Source organism: Micromys minutus (assembly GCF_963924665.1).
Source record: "Micromys minutus genome assembly, chromosome: 1".
NCBI classification, from domain to species: Eukaryota; Metazoa; Chordata; class Mammalia; order Rodentia; family Muridae; genus Micromys; species Micromys minutus.
In genome coordinates, this window is record NC_137969.1 from 69,807,487 (window position 1) to 69,824,158 (window position 16,672).

At 39.3% G+C, this 16,672-nt stretch overlaps 1 protein-coding gene across 2 annotated transcripts in view; it reads right to left on the minus strand.

The window, feature by feature from the left end:
- The window catches only part of COPA (COPI coat complex subunit alpha), a 41,155-nt gene that overhangs the window by 23,011 nt on the left and 1,472 nt on the right, over window positions 1–16,672 (minus strand). For both annotated transcript variants that reach the window (XM_080939401.1, XM_080939400.1), the window contains exons 2-7: window positions 12,997–13,110; window positions 11,564–11,637; window positions 9,723–9,803; window positions 7,240–7,316; window positions 6,243–6,352; window positions 834–943 (exon numbers count right to left, since the gene is read on the minus strand). In XM_080939401.1, coding sequence (XP_080795527.1) covers window positions 834–943; window positions 6,243–6,352; window positions 7,240–7,316; window positions 9,723–9,803; window positions 11,564–11,637; window positions 12,997–13,110 — 566 coding nt within the window. The remainder of the gene's footprint in view (window positions 1–833; window positions 944–6,242; window positions 6,353–7,239; window positions 7,317–9,722; window positions 9,804–11,563; window positions 11,638–12,996; window positions 13,111–16,672) is intronic.

Here is a 16,672-nt window from a genome sequence, read left to right on the forward strand (position 1 = left end):
TTCTTCTGAAGATTTAAGAGTATAAAGAACACGAAGGTTAAGGATGCTAACTTCATGATAGTTCCTGTTCTATTTACATGGCCGTACTATATTTCTTTGACAGAATTATGGGTATGGCAACTTTGATCCAGAAGTTTTAAGGGTATTATGTATTTGCAAAAACATTTGGGTTTTGAAGTTGGAGCCCAGAATTTACTGCATACATCTGGGCTTTGGGGAACTGTGTAACTTTTCTAAATCTCATTTTTTTCATCTGTGAGATTAAACAGTTAGCATTTCAGTGAGTAGTTTTAGGGTTTAGACTTTAATTTTAGAAAACCTAGTTTTTTTTCTTAGGATTGCTTTTCTGTTTCCCACCATGAACAAATTTCTTATACCTTATACATAATTGGTTCTTGGTCCTTCTCATTGATTTTTTTCAGGATTCCCTACTTCTACAAGGTCTAAGAATGGCTTTGCTTTGTGACAGCAATAACTCTCTCTGAGATGATCGTCCTTTCTTTGCTGACTTACTTACAATCCTATTCCTCAAATCTCACATGATGTCTGACACTTAAATATTTGCTGGAAGACTTAAATAAAGAATGTGGGCCAGTGAGATGGTTCAGTGGATAAAATGCTTGCTACTTAAGGTACAGTTCAAATCCTGGGACCCACAAAACAACAGAGAGAAATGACTGCACAAAATGGTCCTCTTGGACTCCATACATGTGCCGTGACACATATGCCCACACACATCACACACTCACACAGAGATGAAAACTAAATGAATAGCATACTGATTTGTCCCTAGAGGATAGCACATACTCACCAACAGCGACAGAGATAAATACCTCTAGCACATGCTTCACCACTGCATCTGTAGTTCCAAACAGATCAACCCCAGTTATTCCTCTCACATCGGACTCCACCGCACCAGGAGACAAGTTCTTTTTCCTTAGGCCTGTGGAGGGTTAAGAGTGGAATGAAAGATGCAAGTATAATGTTATCAGTAAGAGCATAGTAGCAGAAAGGTACACTGAAAGACTGAGGTAAAATAAAATGGGAAAATACAATTAGAGGGCAGAAAGAAACACACTCACAAGCACCCACTTACTCCTTCCTTAACACTTAAAATGATCCCCTATTGGGAGCCAACCCAAATTCTGACACAACTAAGTTCATTAAATCTCACCTCAAAGAGCTGTCTACTTAGATTAGTAACACTTTCTATTCTTTAATCTTCCCAAAATGTGGCCTCAAATGGTAATTATTGAATGTCCACATTCTAATTCATAAAATTTATACCTTTTTTCATCACCTTAAAATTTTATTTATTTTATTTTTACCTTAAATGAAAAAAAAAGATTTATTATATATATATGTGTGTGTGTGTGTGTGTGTACACAGTAGCTGTCTTCAGACACACCAGAAGAGGGCATCAAATCCCATTGCAGATGGTTGTGAGCCACCATGTGGTTGTTGGGAATTGAACTCAGGACCTCTGGAAGAACAGTCAGTGCTCTTAACCTCTGAGCCATCTCTCCAGCCCTTAAATTTTTTTTCAAGATTTATTTATTTATTATATATAAGTACACTGTAGCTGTCTTCAGACACATCAGAAGAGGACATTGGATCTCATCACAGATGATTGTGAGCCACCCTGTGGTTGCTGGGATTTGAATTCAGGACCTCTGGAAGAGCAGTCAGTGCTCTTAACCACTGAGCCATCTCTCCAGCCCCCTTAAATCTTTTTTAAATGTATTTTATTATTCGATGTGTATGGATGTTTGTCTGCATGTACATCTGTATAACATATGCATGCCTGGTGCCTGGAGATCCCAGAAGAGAAATACAGAGCCTCTGGAGTTACAGGTGGTTGCAAACTGCCAAAAGGGTGCTGGGAATTGAACTCAGGTCCTCCAGAAGAGTGGTCAGTGCTATTAACTACTGAGCCATATCTCTAATCCTCATAATAAAAAAATGTAAAGAAATGTTCTTGGGGAAGATCATACTTCAGTGTTTTCTGAACAATTTACAGGAAAGTTTCAGATGCACTGAAGAAGTAGACATATTAAACAAAACAGCTGTCTAGTTTGGGAGAACTATTACAAATACCATGAGAAGATATAGCAAAAAGGTACTAGCAAAGTATACTCAAACTTCCTACTTACCTCCTGAAAAGGACATCAAATAAAACTGTCGTGATTTTTCATGTTCTTTGCATAAAAGGCTGATTAGGTATGAACATATATTTTTCCATTAAAACCTATAGAGACTATTTTTCACTGGGAGAAATTATTAGTCTATAATTTTTAAATGACAGGAACAAAAGACACCAGGATAAGTGTCTTATTTGTAGAAGAAGAATGTACCTATGCTTATGATCCATCTACACATTTTTAAGGCCTGTCCACTTGAATTAAGGTGTAGTGGCTCATACATGCAATTTCTGCACTCAGGAGGCAGAAGCAGGAATACTGTTTTAAGTTGAGCCTGGCCTATGGAGAAAAGCCCTACTGCATAAAGCAGAGAAGGGTAAGGGAAAGCTGACTAACTGTGTTAAAACCAGAACTAAAATTATAGTGCAAGTACCAGTATCATCAGATTTGATGCTGATAACAACCTTTAAAGATAGGTAATAATCATATATAATTATACCAAATTACACAAAACAAAATTAAGATTACATTCCTACCTTTTAAAATATTTGGGAAAGAAAATGGTAAAATTACCTAGCATTTGTTAAATTTTTTTTTAAAAAAAGACAGTATTTTAAGCAAAGACTAAATAAAACATATCATTGAAATTAAATCCTTTACACTAAAATGTGTAAAGAAAGGAAAGTTGCCAATGTTGTAAACTATTGTGTCCTTCTACTGTCAGGACTGCACAGTTTTAATTATTTTATGTCCAATTCAAGAGATGCCTTAGCCATAGGCATAGAGACATAAACCAGATGAGAAAAAGAAGCTTTTCTCTCAAGCTTCATAAATACATGATCACAAGGATGCCTTATATGTATTCCATTTGTCCCTTTAATAGGATCTGTCAACTTTTTCTATTGAGTGAAGTGTATAAAACAGGTTCAAAAAGATACAAAACCAGACAGCTGTGAGGAACTTCACCTCCAATAAGCTTCAACAGACACATTAAAAGGAAAGCTATATGACAGAATTAAAGGCTTTGTTGCACTTGCCTGCAATGATCCAGGAAAAGGGGAAGGGTGAAACAGATGAGCAGTGACAGGCAGTGAAAAGATACTTAGAGATGAAGTGTTTGAACCTTCAACAGGGCACTCACTAGGACTGAGCGACAGATGGAAAATTTCTACAGCAGCTACCCAAATCCAGAGGGAGAAGAGCACACTCTCAGAATGGACCAGTTATGTATGCCTCCCAGTGGGGACCAGGGGAAGCAGTAGAGAGAAAGGGATAAAGAAAGGATTTGGCAGCATATTAATACATTTTAGTGGATATTTAAAAGAATGAGCCTGAATTACATGGGCTTGACATGCAAAGGTATAAGCCTACTATAATAATCTAACTGACAGTTTACTTGGAAGCACAAGCTAAAACAGTAACCCATCTTCCTCAGTTTTTAAAACTCTTCCCGTTTAAACACATGATTTTTGCCAAGCTAACAAAATATTCAGGTTGCAGTGAGCTCCAGAGGCCAAATCCACATGGGAGAGCTGTTAAGGGACTCTTCTGCCTTAAAGAGGTCTCTCTACTTTCTCCACTAGCTCCCAGTGTTCTTTTCGAAAGAGAGAGCCAAAATTATCAGAATTTCACTAGTCCCCTAAATTTGGAAGTATTCATCCCCTTATTTAAAATGTACTTTCCCGTCTTGAAAATGTTAATGTCAGTCCCTAAGAGACCAGAAAGTTGGTTTCTCTTCCTGTGTTCAGATTTACCAGAACTAGAGCAAAACAGAATCCCGAGGAGTATGTGAATTTTGTGGAAAGGACTAACCCTTAAATACCAAAGCACCTCTCTCTACTCTAGTTAAAGGATTTAAAGTCAACGGAGTCAGCAGAGAAACAATAAAGAACATTCACATTAGTATAACAGGTTAGCACAACATTCTCACTGAGACGTCTATGATTTATAGCAGTTGCAATACCATACAGCAATCCATGCAATTCACACATTCAAGAGCAACACAAACCCACTAAGGTCACACTCTCCCTCACACCTCTAATCTAAGCCCTTTAATTTCCATGTAAACATATTTTCTTCCAGCAAATAGTGATGAAGGGTACTTCTTGCCTTGGGCATTTCATGGTCACAAATGAGAACCTGGGTACCTTACTTTTCCAAATTGCTTTCTTATTTTAATTAACAAATTTTTAAAAAATGTTATTTCTCAAATCACTTAAGCTAGATCACAAGGAACATGCTGTGCTGGAAGCAGGTAGCACAAATAGTAACTTTAAAGTGGGGCAAAACAAGGGCCTTCTCAATCCAATGTTCTGGGTATGAACCCCTGGAACCTAAAAACAGCAGTTTAAGCATAAAATTAACCCGTGTTCTAGGATGGAATTAGCTGTATACCATTCTTTGGAAAATAGAAAAGTCACTCAAGATACTTCCTATAGCAACTTTCTCACAGAACTCAGACTGTTCTACATAACTGTCCCTGATCAGCTGGAACAGCAAGAGCTGGGAACCAACTTCCTTAGGGGTTTGTCTCCTGAGACAGAGGTGTCTTGAATGTGTGCATGGTGAGACCCTATGGAAAGCCACAGCCAGGTTACAGACAGAGCGAATGCTTAGCTCCCAGTACTGGCAGTGAGGAGAGGGCACAAGCTCACAGAGCCTGTACCAAGCTCCTCCTTTTGGCATGGCTGGTCACATCTGGGTGTACTTCAAATAGCCTAGTCAGTCTGACGGAAAACTGCAATGGCAAAGCCCTGGAGGATATATACCCTATCTCCAAAACAATCTTGTTTACAGCACTGTCTTGTGACTTGAAGCTTTTTGGAAACTGCAGAGACAGCATGGGCAATGCTTCCACTCCCCAGCTGCCTTCCTCTCTCCTTGGCTCATTTGGTTTTGTTCTTTGATATGGTTCTTTGACTCGGGGTCTCATGTAGCCCAGGCTGGCCTTGAACTCACTGTGTAGTCAACAATGACTCTGAATTCCTGATCCTCCTGCTTCTACCTCTCAAGTGCTAAGATGATAGCATCCCATTGGTTTATTTCTACAATATATAAGTCATAATTGCTATTACCACATCCCAAGTACTGTATTCAGGAATTCAGTTTTTTACTTGCTGTTCACTAATGGTTTATGAAAATAGCAAATACTAAACTGCGGTAGCTCAGCAGCGTTACAGGGAAATTGGATAGTTACCACCTTAACAGTGCAATGATGGAAATTAACTCCTTTATTTCCACAAAGAAGCAGGTAAGGGCTAGAAGGGTCTTCCTATTTTGGAAAGAAACACTGATTTGCATTTATCACCACTGACTTTCCAGAGAACTCAATCTCTAAGAATTTCTGAAGTGGCAAATAAAGATAGTTTAGTGAGTGATTTTTTTTTTTTTTTTTTAAATAATGTAACTGGGTAGAGAAGCACAGTAGTTAGTCTCAGCACATTCCCTATCCCAAAACAAAGCTCCTCAACATGTGACAAATAGCTCTCAATGTTTAAATTCTGTGTATCAACATTTTAGATCTCTGTGTTGCACTCAAATTTCAACCCTCATCTCAAAAATCACTATATGTAAACTATGACAGGAAGAACTAGCCCAATTTTCCAAAGTCTAGAAAGTCTTAGAAAGCTTATTAAAAAGTTTTCTGGATAAAAAAAGTTGTAACTCCTTCCTACTCTGTCCTCTACTATATAAAAATGTGTAGACTTTCTCATTTATAAATAAGGCAAACAGGGTCCACAAGTCTCGTTTACCTGTCTCAATTTTTATATTTTATTTTTGTAAAATACGTGAATGGGATACATTTTGTAAAATATTTGAATGGAAAGCTTGGCTCTTAACCAAATAACTTAGATGTACGTATTTTAATGAAAATCTGAGGTAACTAAACCAAATTAGCTTTCTAGAGTAAGCCACTTTCTCAGAAATACTCTAACATGAACGTTCAAAGCAGATTCGATACCTTCAAAAATAAACATGATATTATATAGGAATGGAATATTCTAATTTTTGTTGTTCTAAGCCTAATACCCTTGCTATTTTAAGCAATTGCAGTTTTGCGCCAGACATGACTAGATTGTCCTCTGAACTTGGGCAGCTCACCAGAAATATCCCAAACGCGGACAGTCTGGTCCAGGCTAGCTGATACCACCAGGTCTTCAGAGGGGTGGAACTGAGCACACATTACATAATGGTTGTGCCCTGTTAACACACTGCAAAAAAAAATCATATAAATTATAGACAGAAACCAAAAGCCCCCCCTAAGCTAAATAAATACCTTTCTTCATATTCAACAAGTGTTTATTTAATTGTATTTTTTGCGGCAGCAAGGTGAGTCATCCTAACAACTTTGAGCTAGTAATAAGCAATGCCACCTGTGCTAATAGCTTTTTTAAAAACATGTATTTCTTTTTTTGTCCAGGCAGTGCTGGCACATGCCTTTAAGCAGGAGGATCTCAAAAAAAAAAAAAAAAAAAAGGTGCTTTTATATTCACATTCTTTTCTTATTAGGGGAGCAGCACCGGAGGTACCATGTAGAGTCAGTTTTTCCTTCCACCTTTGCATGGGTAAGACTCAGGTTGCCAGGCTTGCACGACACCTTTATCCACTGAGCCATCGTTGCCTGTTCCAGTAATTCTCTTTCTGACACTAAATGTTTAATATTTAAATATCATTAATTCCATAGAACTGAGATTATACAATTCTCTCAGATTAAAGACATAAAAATATAAAAATAAATGCAATCTTAGTAATTCTTAATTGGAAATATACTTTATAGAATTTAGTAGGGTACCTCTAAAGGCTGTGGCTCTACACAGTCCCTACCTCTTGTGAAAATTCTAAAGGACCAATTCAAACACAAAGACTCACTGTCCAGTTTTATAGGAATAGAACTGAAAAGCAGCTAAACATTCTATTCTAAAAGCCTACTTATATGCCTTTCTTCTTGTTAAGATGTTACAAAATCCAGACTGATATCATTACAATCAGGAGACATGGCCCACATGGGAAGGAAAATGACTGACCTGAAAAGGAGCTGACTATAAAACTCAAGGAACAATCAAACCCTCTTTGAGGCTACTACTGCCTCTTGGTTTACCAGACACAGGTTCTAGACTGCCAGTTCCACACCCGAATGGTCTGATCATCTGAGGCGCTCAGAATCCAAGGATATTCCTGAAAGACATTTCAGACAAGGCTCTAAATAGTCTTGTTCTGTCAGGCTAGAGCCTAGTGCATGCTTGACAAGTTTTTTGTTGTTGTTGGGTTTTTTGTTTTTAAGATTTTATTTATTATATATAAGTACACTGTAGAGGTCTTCAGACACACCAGAAGAGGGTGTCAGATCTCATTGCAGATGGTTGTGAGCCATCATGGGATTGCTGGGATTTGAACTCAGGACCTCTGGAAGAGCAGTCAGTGCTCTGAACCACTGAGCCATCTCTCCAGACCTTGACAAGTGTTTTATTATCCCCAGGCCTTGCTTTTTCAGACAGGGTCTCATTATGTAGTTTAGGCTAGCCCTGAAATTATGTGTTCACAAGTAATGAGGGTGTTAAGATTTAAAAGTATATACTACTATGCCCAGACTTACTCTAGGCAAGGCTCTTCAGGAGGTCTTTTATGATAATCACAAATGGTATTTATTAGTAAATGTTTTAGTTTACTATCATTTTATCCTGTGCTAAGATTATTAAAAGAAAAATCCCAGCTAGGTGTGGTAGCACACACCTTTACAGTGCTTGGGAGGCAGGCGCAAGTGGATCTCTTTGAGTTCAAGGCCAATATGGTTAATGTAGTGAATACCAGGACAACTGGAGATACATAGTGAGTATTGCAGGATATTTGATCACACTGTGAACCCCAATATTATGTTGTTTACTGGAAAAAATCTGTTTCTAGTTGTGGTGTGGTTCAGCCTTAGCACACACCTTTAATCCCTCTGGCTGGAATACAAACACACTCTTAATAAACACCTTTAATCCCAAACAATAAAGGTAAAGTTAGTTTGTAGAAAGAAGCCCCATGTTTGAAAGTGATATCTAATTGAGTGGCAGACAAAGCAACAAATCAGAGAAAGATTGGCAGAATAGGACACATGCCCAAACTCACAACAAGTGAAAGGAAAGGGAAGCTACTTGAGGTGCAGTACAGAGAGAGGAAGGAGGCGGTTTTACCAGGACAGTTATAGAGAGAGACTGCAGAGAGATAACAGGACACAGGTGAAGACAGAAGATTAGGACAGACTGCCAAAGTCAAAATGAGGCCAAACAGAGCAATTTAGAAGTCCAGAAAAGCAAGATTAAATCAGTCATCTTGGAGAAGAGTTTGAGTCAGAACATCTGAGTTGAACCAGCCAGGCAGAGATCCGAAAGAAGCAGAAAGTGGTGAGCTTATTCAGTGGTAAGTCTCAGAGACTGAAAACATTCTAGGCCTAGAAAAGATTGTACAGAGGCTAGAAGCTTCCAGGACTAGGCCTAGGTTAACAGACTGAGGCAATAAGTCTTGGGAGACAATTACAACAGGAGAATAAAAGATAAATTTACAAGTGAGACTATGCTTCAAAAAACAAAACAAAGCAAAACAAAACAACCCATGTCCCTCATCCCCACCCAACAGTAGGCCATATTTTAAATTAAGGAAATAAGTAAACTTAATCAGTAAGTATTTGTTTCATTGAATTATAACACTGAATTATAGGGAGATCTTGTCATTACAGGATTAGATAAGAGGCTAGGAGTCTCTCTAATTCATTTTCGAATCTACCATATGAAATCAGACAAATGGCAAGACATGGTGATTCTCACCTCTAACCCCATCACATGGGAGCCAAGCCAGTAGATCCCTGTGACTTTGAGGCCAACCAGATCTACATAGTGAATTCCAAGGCAGATAAGACTATATAGTAAGACCCTGTCTCAAAGGGGAAAAAGAAACTTGAGAGAGAGGGAGAGAGAAAGAAAGAGAAAGAGAAACTTGATAGATTAAAGGCAGTGAGCCTAAGACTGGCTAAGGAAACAGCTCCACCAGATTCCTAAAGTCCTTAGACAGAGGAATCTGACTGTTAATGCTTCAATATATTTGTTAATTTTTCTGGGTATATCTACTGCTAAATAACAATACCACACATGGGATTAGCCTACAACTTTGGTTTGGCAGCTCAGGAACAAAATAAAATCTCGACATTTCTCTATAAAAAAGCAGTAACTTCCTCTTGGAGCCCATTGGATCCAATTAAACTGAATATAACATAGTTTGTCTGGCTCTGTCTCCCCAACACTGAGATTAGAAGTGTGTGCCACCAGGCTTGGCTTTGGGGACTGAACTGCAGCCTTTATGCCTGAGTGGAAGCACACACCAACTGAACTAGTCCCCTCAGCTCTCAAGCATGGGCTCCTGAGGATAAGGAGACTGCTGCTGGGATCCATGGCAGAGGATTTTGCTGGCATAAGATACCAGGTTAAATGCCCAGCATGGCCAAAACAAAAGGCAGGGAGACTGGTCAGTAAGTATGTCAGGTAAGACACATATATTACTATGGACAGATTCCAATGCTGCACAATGAGGTCAGCAGCCACTTACATGATGAAAAAATGTTGTACGGATATAATCCAAGTGTCCAAGCAAAGTGAAGAGGCAGCGCCGAAGTTTGTAATTCCAAACCTGCAAAGGCAGAAATTCAACCAAGCATGAGGATTTAAATGCCTTGGACTTCTGAAAGGCTCATCAGGTTTCTTTTTGTTTGCTTGTTTGAGGCAGGGGTTTCACATAGCCCAGGTGGTCTTCACACTTGCTATGTAACCAACAATGACCTTGAATTGCTAATCCTCCTGCCTCCAAGTCCTTCCAAGAGCTGAGAATTACAGGTATACATACCCTAGATAAGTAGGTATACATACACTAATAAGTACTCCACTTAAATGAGCCATACCCTCAGCCCCCGAAGTTGCCGCACTATCTTTTACCTTTGTTATAGTTAGTCTTCACAGAACTGCCTCCATCCTATTTAATATCTCACTTGAGAGTGAGCTAAAAGGATTATTAATGAGCTCCTACCTTGGCAATCTAAAGGTTTCTTCTTAGTCTAGATCTCATTCTGATCACTTTATCTTTCCCAAATTTCCTTCCTCCTTGGCATCTTAGACGGTTTTGCTTTTCCTTGGTTAATCTCCAAACTATAAAATTACTCTTTCCTATACCAATACTTCTTTTCCACTTAGAGTTGGGGTTTGATAAAGATATGTTAATGCAGACTTAATCACAAGGGTTAAGAGAAAGAGATGTACTCAGAAGAAGATATTCCCAAAAACATAAACATAGGCTTGGTCTCAAAGAAAAGTCAGAATATAAGGCATATCCACGTGTGGGCAACTTTTCCTCAAGGGAAAGTTGCCTCTTGCTTTTTAGAGGATCATCTGCCCATTACTGAAACTGTTCCCTGGGCAGCATCTTCTATACTGTGACTTTAGCTCCCTCTTTATCGACAACTCCCAAACATCTTCAGTGAGTTTCTTAGGTACCTCAAGCAATATGGAATTATCTATTCCCCCAAACTCCAGAAAACTGTACCTACTCCAGCTTTAATTTCCTCATGAGTAATCTACCTCTCTAGTCCTTACCAACGTATCCAATATTTTGTTACCATCTGAGTAACTTTAAAAAAAAACTGCCAGGTTACGGTTGTGGTGCACAACTTTAATCCCAGCACTTGGGAGGCAGAGGCAGGCAGACCTCTGAGTTTGAGGCCAGCCTCATCTACAGAGTGAGTTCCGGGACAGCCAAGGATACACAAAGAAACCCTGTCTCAAACAAACATACAAATTCCATGTAAATCTTATACTACTTCTATATTTAAGGCCCAGTATTGATTCCATGTCTGTGCAACAACCAGCGAACTCGTGAGCATCACAGACACATACTCACAATCTCATCCCTCTCTATCTTCTGTTCCCTGCCTCCACCTTTTTCACATCTTAACTCTCTAAAACCAACTGGAGATTTACAAACACACCCAGCTATGCCATGTCCATCTCTGCACCTGGACTGCTCTTTCTTATTTTAAGTATTTAATATATCATTCACCAAATTACACATATTATGTAACTGTACATTTATCCCTTGAATTAAAGTCTCTTGAGAACAGAAGTCACTTTGTACTTATTTTCGATTCCCACACAAAGTAAGTTTCTGATATACAATAAGTATTCAGTAAGCATTTGCTGGGTAAGTGCTCTGGACAATGTTAGAAGTCTAAGTTTGGATCCATGATTTCTTCTGTCTTTCAGTTCTTTCTTTAATTCTCAAACCTTACCCCCTCCCCACACAAAAACCAAAAACAAAAAACAAAACAAAAACAGAAACAAAAAACCAACCATACCACATTCTCCTATTTATTATTCCCAGCCATGACAGATCCCCTGTACCTTAATCTTGTAGTCATCTCCTCCAGAGACAAAGAGTGGCTGCTGCTTATGGAAGTCAATGCCACGCACTGGACCTAGGGAAGAAGACAGGCAAAAAGGGAGCTGTAGTCAATTCTCTCCATCTACCACATGGGTGCTGGGGATGGAACTAAGGCATTCGGGCTTGGCAGCATTGCTTCATCCTCTGAGCCACCTCGACAGTTCCTAACATTCTTTCTCTTTTAAACAAAAGCACAGATCCATTTTGTATATTTGATTTTCTTTAGTTTAAATCTGCGAAAGGTACAGCATCACATGGACTCAGTCCAATGGCCTTAGCAGGAAGGTTGCTTCAGAATTCAGCGTGAACCATGCCTCCGTTTCTCTGGCCTGAGTTACTTTCCCCAGATTCCTCTGGTTTTATTTGGTTTGCCTCTGGGAGTCACTGCATTGATTTTTGCTTTATACACATAAGCATGCCTCTTGGCCAAGTGCAATTCAGTTTCATCTTGGGCATAAACACCTTCAGCTTTACGAAGAGCCCTGTGCTCTCTTTTTTCAGAGACCTCACTCCTAGCTAGGAAACGTGGCCTTGCACCACACCTTCCAGACATGTTTGCCCTTTAGAAGTCCTGTTCCCAGCAGGCCTCCATAGGTGCCTGTGGAAAGATAGTGGGGAAGCACTAATATGATCTGCCATCTTCATTCTTCATTTTTCCTCCTCCTCCTCTTCTTCGTCTTTCCTTTCTTTCTTTCATTTTTTAAGACAAGGTCTCTCTGTGTAGCCCTGGCTGTCCTGGAACGTACTCTGTAGACAAGGCGTGCCTCAAACTCAAGAGATTTGCTTGCCTTTGCCTTCTAAGTACTGGAATTAAAGATGTGTGCTGCCAACATGTGGCCCTAATAAAACTCATTTGTAGTTTTTATTTGTTTCTACCCCCTTTTACTTCCACATTCTGCACTTCTAGGGGGAATCCTTATCAAACTAGGATTCTTATTTGGGGGATGATAAATACTTGTCCTTAAAAAAAAAAAATCACTGTTGGGCTAGAGAGATAGCTCAGTGGTTAAGAGCACTGACTGCTCTCCCAGAGGTCCCAAGTTCAAATCCCAGCGACCACATGGTGGCTCACAACCATCTGTAATGGGATCTGATACTCTCTTCTGGTGTTCATGAAGACAAATACGGTGTACTCATATACATTAAATAAATAAATCTTTATTTTTTAATTCCCTTTTATTTTGTATATGTACATGTTCAACTTGTTCAAGTATCAGTGGAAGACAAAGAGTATGACATCTCTTGAGCAATAGTCACACTATTGTTGTGAGCTCTGGATTGTTATAGGTCTTTACTTGAGCCCAGGGAAGTGAACTCAAATCTTCTGAAAGGACAGCTAGCACTTTTCACCACTGAGCCATCTCTTTAAATTTTTCCCTAGAAATTAACTTACCATCATGTTCATCAAATTTGTCAATGAGGGTGCACATCCGATAGTCCCATAACTGGATGACCCCATTGTGCAAACTTGTCAGGATCCAGGGTCTTTTAGGATGAAAACTAAGGCCTGGGGAAGGGGGAAAAGCAGAAAATTATACAACAAGGTAATATCATCTTTTGTCACCTATGACAAAGAAGGAACAACTAGATTAACCAGAGGCTATCTATCTATCCCTTCAAGATGCTTGATAACCTTTTCACTAAATTTTAAAGATGCATCTCTGTGTAGCCCTGGCTGTCCTGGAATTCACTCTGTAGACCAGACTGGCCTTGAACTCACAGAGATCCGCCTGCCTCTCTTCCCTAGTACGTGTATTAAAGGTGCACTGCATCACCACCTGGCTGACGACTAGCTTTTTGCTGGATACCAAATACAATACCTTTTTCGTTAGGTATTTTGTTAAACATTGTTAGGCTTTGTTCTGAGGTACAACTTAATTGGAATCAACAGATATAATCTGGTTTTGTCTGTGAGTCTAAGCTACCTGTATAGTCTAGATCTAACTTGGAACCACTACTAAGGGAATACCCACCGGAGAGGCTCTACAGGAAGCTCAATAAGGGCAAAAGAATCTTCGTTTGTCTTATAAAAGCATAGACTATTTCCAGCCTTGTGTGAACTTTGGGATAATTGCTTTCTCTTTTTCTTCTTTATTTAAATATTATTATTAAGACTTTTTATTATTTTTTTTGACTACGTGCAGGTGTGTGCCTATGTGCAGTTATGAAGGAGCTACAGGTGGTTGTGAGCCATCTGCCATGAGTTCCGGAAACTGAATCTGGGCCCTCTGGAAGAGCATCAAGTGCTCTCAACCAGTAAGCCATCACTCTAGCTCTCGGTTGTTAATTTTTTCTTTATAAAAAAAGACAGATCTTATGTCTAGGCTGGCCTCAAAATCACTGTCTTCCCTCCTCAGCCGCCCAGTCCTAGAATTATAAGTATGTATACAACTACCATAACTACGTCTTAAAAATTTTTAATATAATTTTTTTATGTGTAGGAGTATTTTGCCCATATGTGTCCATGTGTACCACATGCATGCCTGGTGTCTGCAGAACACAGAAGAGAGTGTCAGATCCCCTGGAAGTAGAGTTACAAATGGTTATGAGCCACCATGTGGCTGCTGAGAACTGAACCTGCGTCCTCTGCAAGTGCAGCACGTGCTCTTAACCAGTTTGCCATCTCTCTAGCCCCACAACTGCCTTTTGATGTCTTTCCCCCCTAAATTTTGAATATTTTTCTCACATGCATGTACCTATCAATACTCTGACAAAGGCTCAAGGGAATCCATACAGCCCTCTATCACTCTCCCTTTTCTGGGACTTTCTAAGGTTATTTTAACCGTCTTTGTTGCCCCAAATGCTAAGCTCTGTTCCTCAGCTGTTCCACAGGATTTTCCCTCTTCCTTCACTGCAGCCTGGAATCAATCTCTTAGCACGAACCTAAACAAACAAGGTTCATCTTGTTTATTTTCCTTCCCTCAAAAAATAATTTCCTGTACTCTGTCAACCAATGTCTAAAACCATTGTAATTCTGTTTAGATGTTTAGCAGTTTAAGGAAGAAAACAAATCTAGTCCTTGTTACTCCACCAGAATGACAAAAGGAAATACCAGAAGAAAGAACTGTTAACAGCCTGAAGTGTGTCCTTCAAGTTTTTAGTGAAGCTACATATAAACACATGTTTTATTATTTATGAACATGGAATTACACATTGCTATTTTGGAAACCTTTCTCACTTAAATATATGACATGAATCTTTTTACACTTAATTTAACAGAAACTCATTCTTTTACAGGTGTAAGGGACAAGGGCACTACACTTACAATTTTTAATGAAACTTATTTACTCTGTGGACACGATGAGTGAGTTTTCACGTGGGTACACACAAGCTGTAGTGCATGTGTGGAGGTCTGAGGAAAACTTGCAGGTGTCAATTCCCTCCTTCTACCATATGGGCCCTGGGGACTGAACTCAGGTCATTAGGTTTGGTGGTAAGCCCTTTAACCACTGAGCTACCTCACCTGCCTATCACATTTAGGCTGTTTTGAAGATGGAGATTCACTTCAGTCGGAGAAGGTTGGCTTGTCTAGCTCTGCGTATGATCACTAGCAACACACACACACACACACACACACACACACACTCACTCACTCACTCACAAGCTGGGCATGGTACTACACACATGTAATCCTGCATCTGGGAGACTGAAACAGAAACACTGAGTTTGAGGCCTACACTGGTTTTATAGTGAGACACTGTCTTTAAAAAACAAAACTAAACAATACAAACAAGAACAATAACAAAAAAACCCTTAGTCTTAGGAAACATTTAAATTTCACCTTTAGTTTCTGGCTATAAAAACCATCTACTGAAGGCGGGTGATGGAAGCATACATGTTTATTTCCTTGGGAGGCAGAGGCAGGCAGATCTGATCTACATAGTAAGATCTGGGCAAACCAGGGCTACATAGAGAAACCCTGTCTTGAAAAACCCAAACCAAAGGAACAAACAAAAGGTCTACTGAAGATACTTCTATGGATAATCTTGGTCAATTGCTTGAATAGTGCTTTAGGCTACAGACTTGAAAACTAGATGACTATAAGACAGAACATGTACAATAGAAAGTTTGTGTTACATTTATTTGTGGGTGTGTACATGTTTGTGTCTAAATGCACACGTCATGGCACACATGTATGAGAATCAGCTTTCTCATTTCACCTTGGTGACAGGCACCTTTACCCACTGAGCCATCTTACTGGCTTAGAACATGGACATCTAATGTTTTGGTCATTTTTTTTAAAAAGTGTTTTCAAAGCTAAGGTTTCTCTGTGTAGTCTTAGCTGTTTAGTATGGCTGGCCTCAAACTCAGAGATCTGCCTGCCTCTGTGCCACCACATCAGGAATGTTTCGGTTTTTTACAACATAGCCTCTCTTTGTAGTCTAGGCTGGTCTCAAAACTTGCAGCAACCCCCTTGCCTTAAGTCTCCCAAGTGGTGGGATTACATGTATGAGTCACCACAACCAACTCTGGTAACTATTGCTTAGTTGTAAAAACATTATATGAATATACTCTAATAGCAAGTTAATGAAGGCATCTATTTCGTATGATGTTTTTTTATTTTTATGATATACTGTTAGCCACCTCCTTTTATTGAGACAGTTCTCTTTATGTAGTCTCCAATTTGTAGCAATGCTCCTGCCTCCGCTTCTCACAAGCTAGGATTACAGATATGAACCACCATATCCAACTTAGCACTTTTGTATTTTTAATTTTATGTGTCTGTGTAGAAGTTATATGCACATAAATGTAGGTGCCTGAGACAGAAGAGGGCAATGGATCCTGTGGAGCTGGAGTTACAGGCAGCTGTGAGCCATATGCCTTGAGTGATGGGACCCAACTCTGTAGAGACAGTATGCCCTCTTAACTCTGATCCAGCACTCTTAATTAACTCTCAAGTACCGATTTCCCCCACCCCTTTCTTAAATGCTGAGCCAGCTCTCCAGCCCCTTCCCCACCCTTTTCTAGTACTCAAGAAGAAATCTTAAAAGAGCTCATAGAAAAAAATGAAGACTCATTTCAACTACTCAAATACCAGAAACTGGTTTTTGTTTGTTCTTTTAATTATG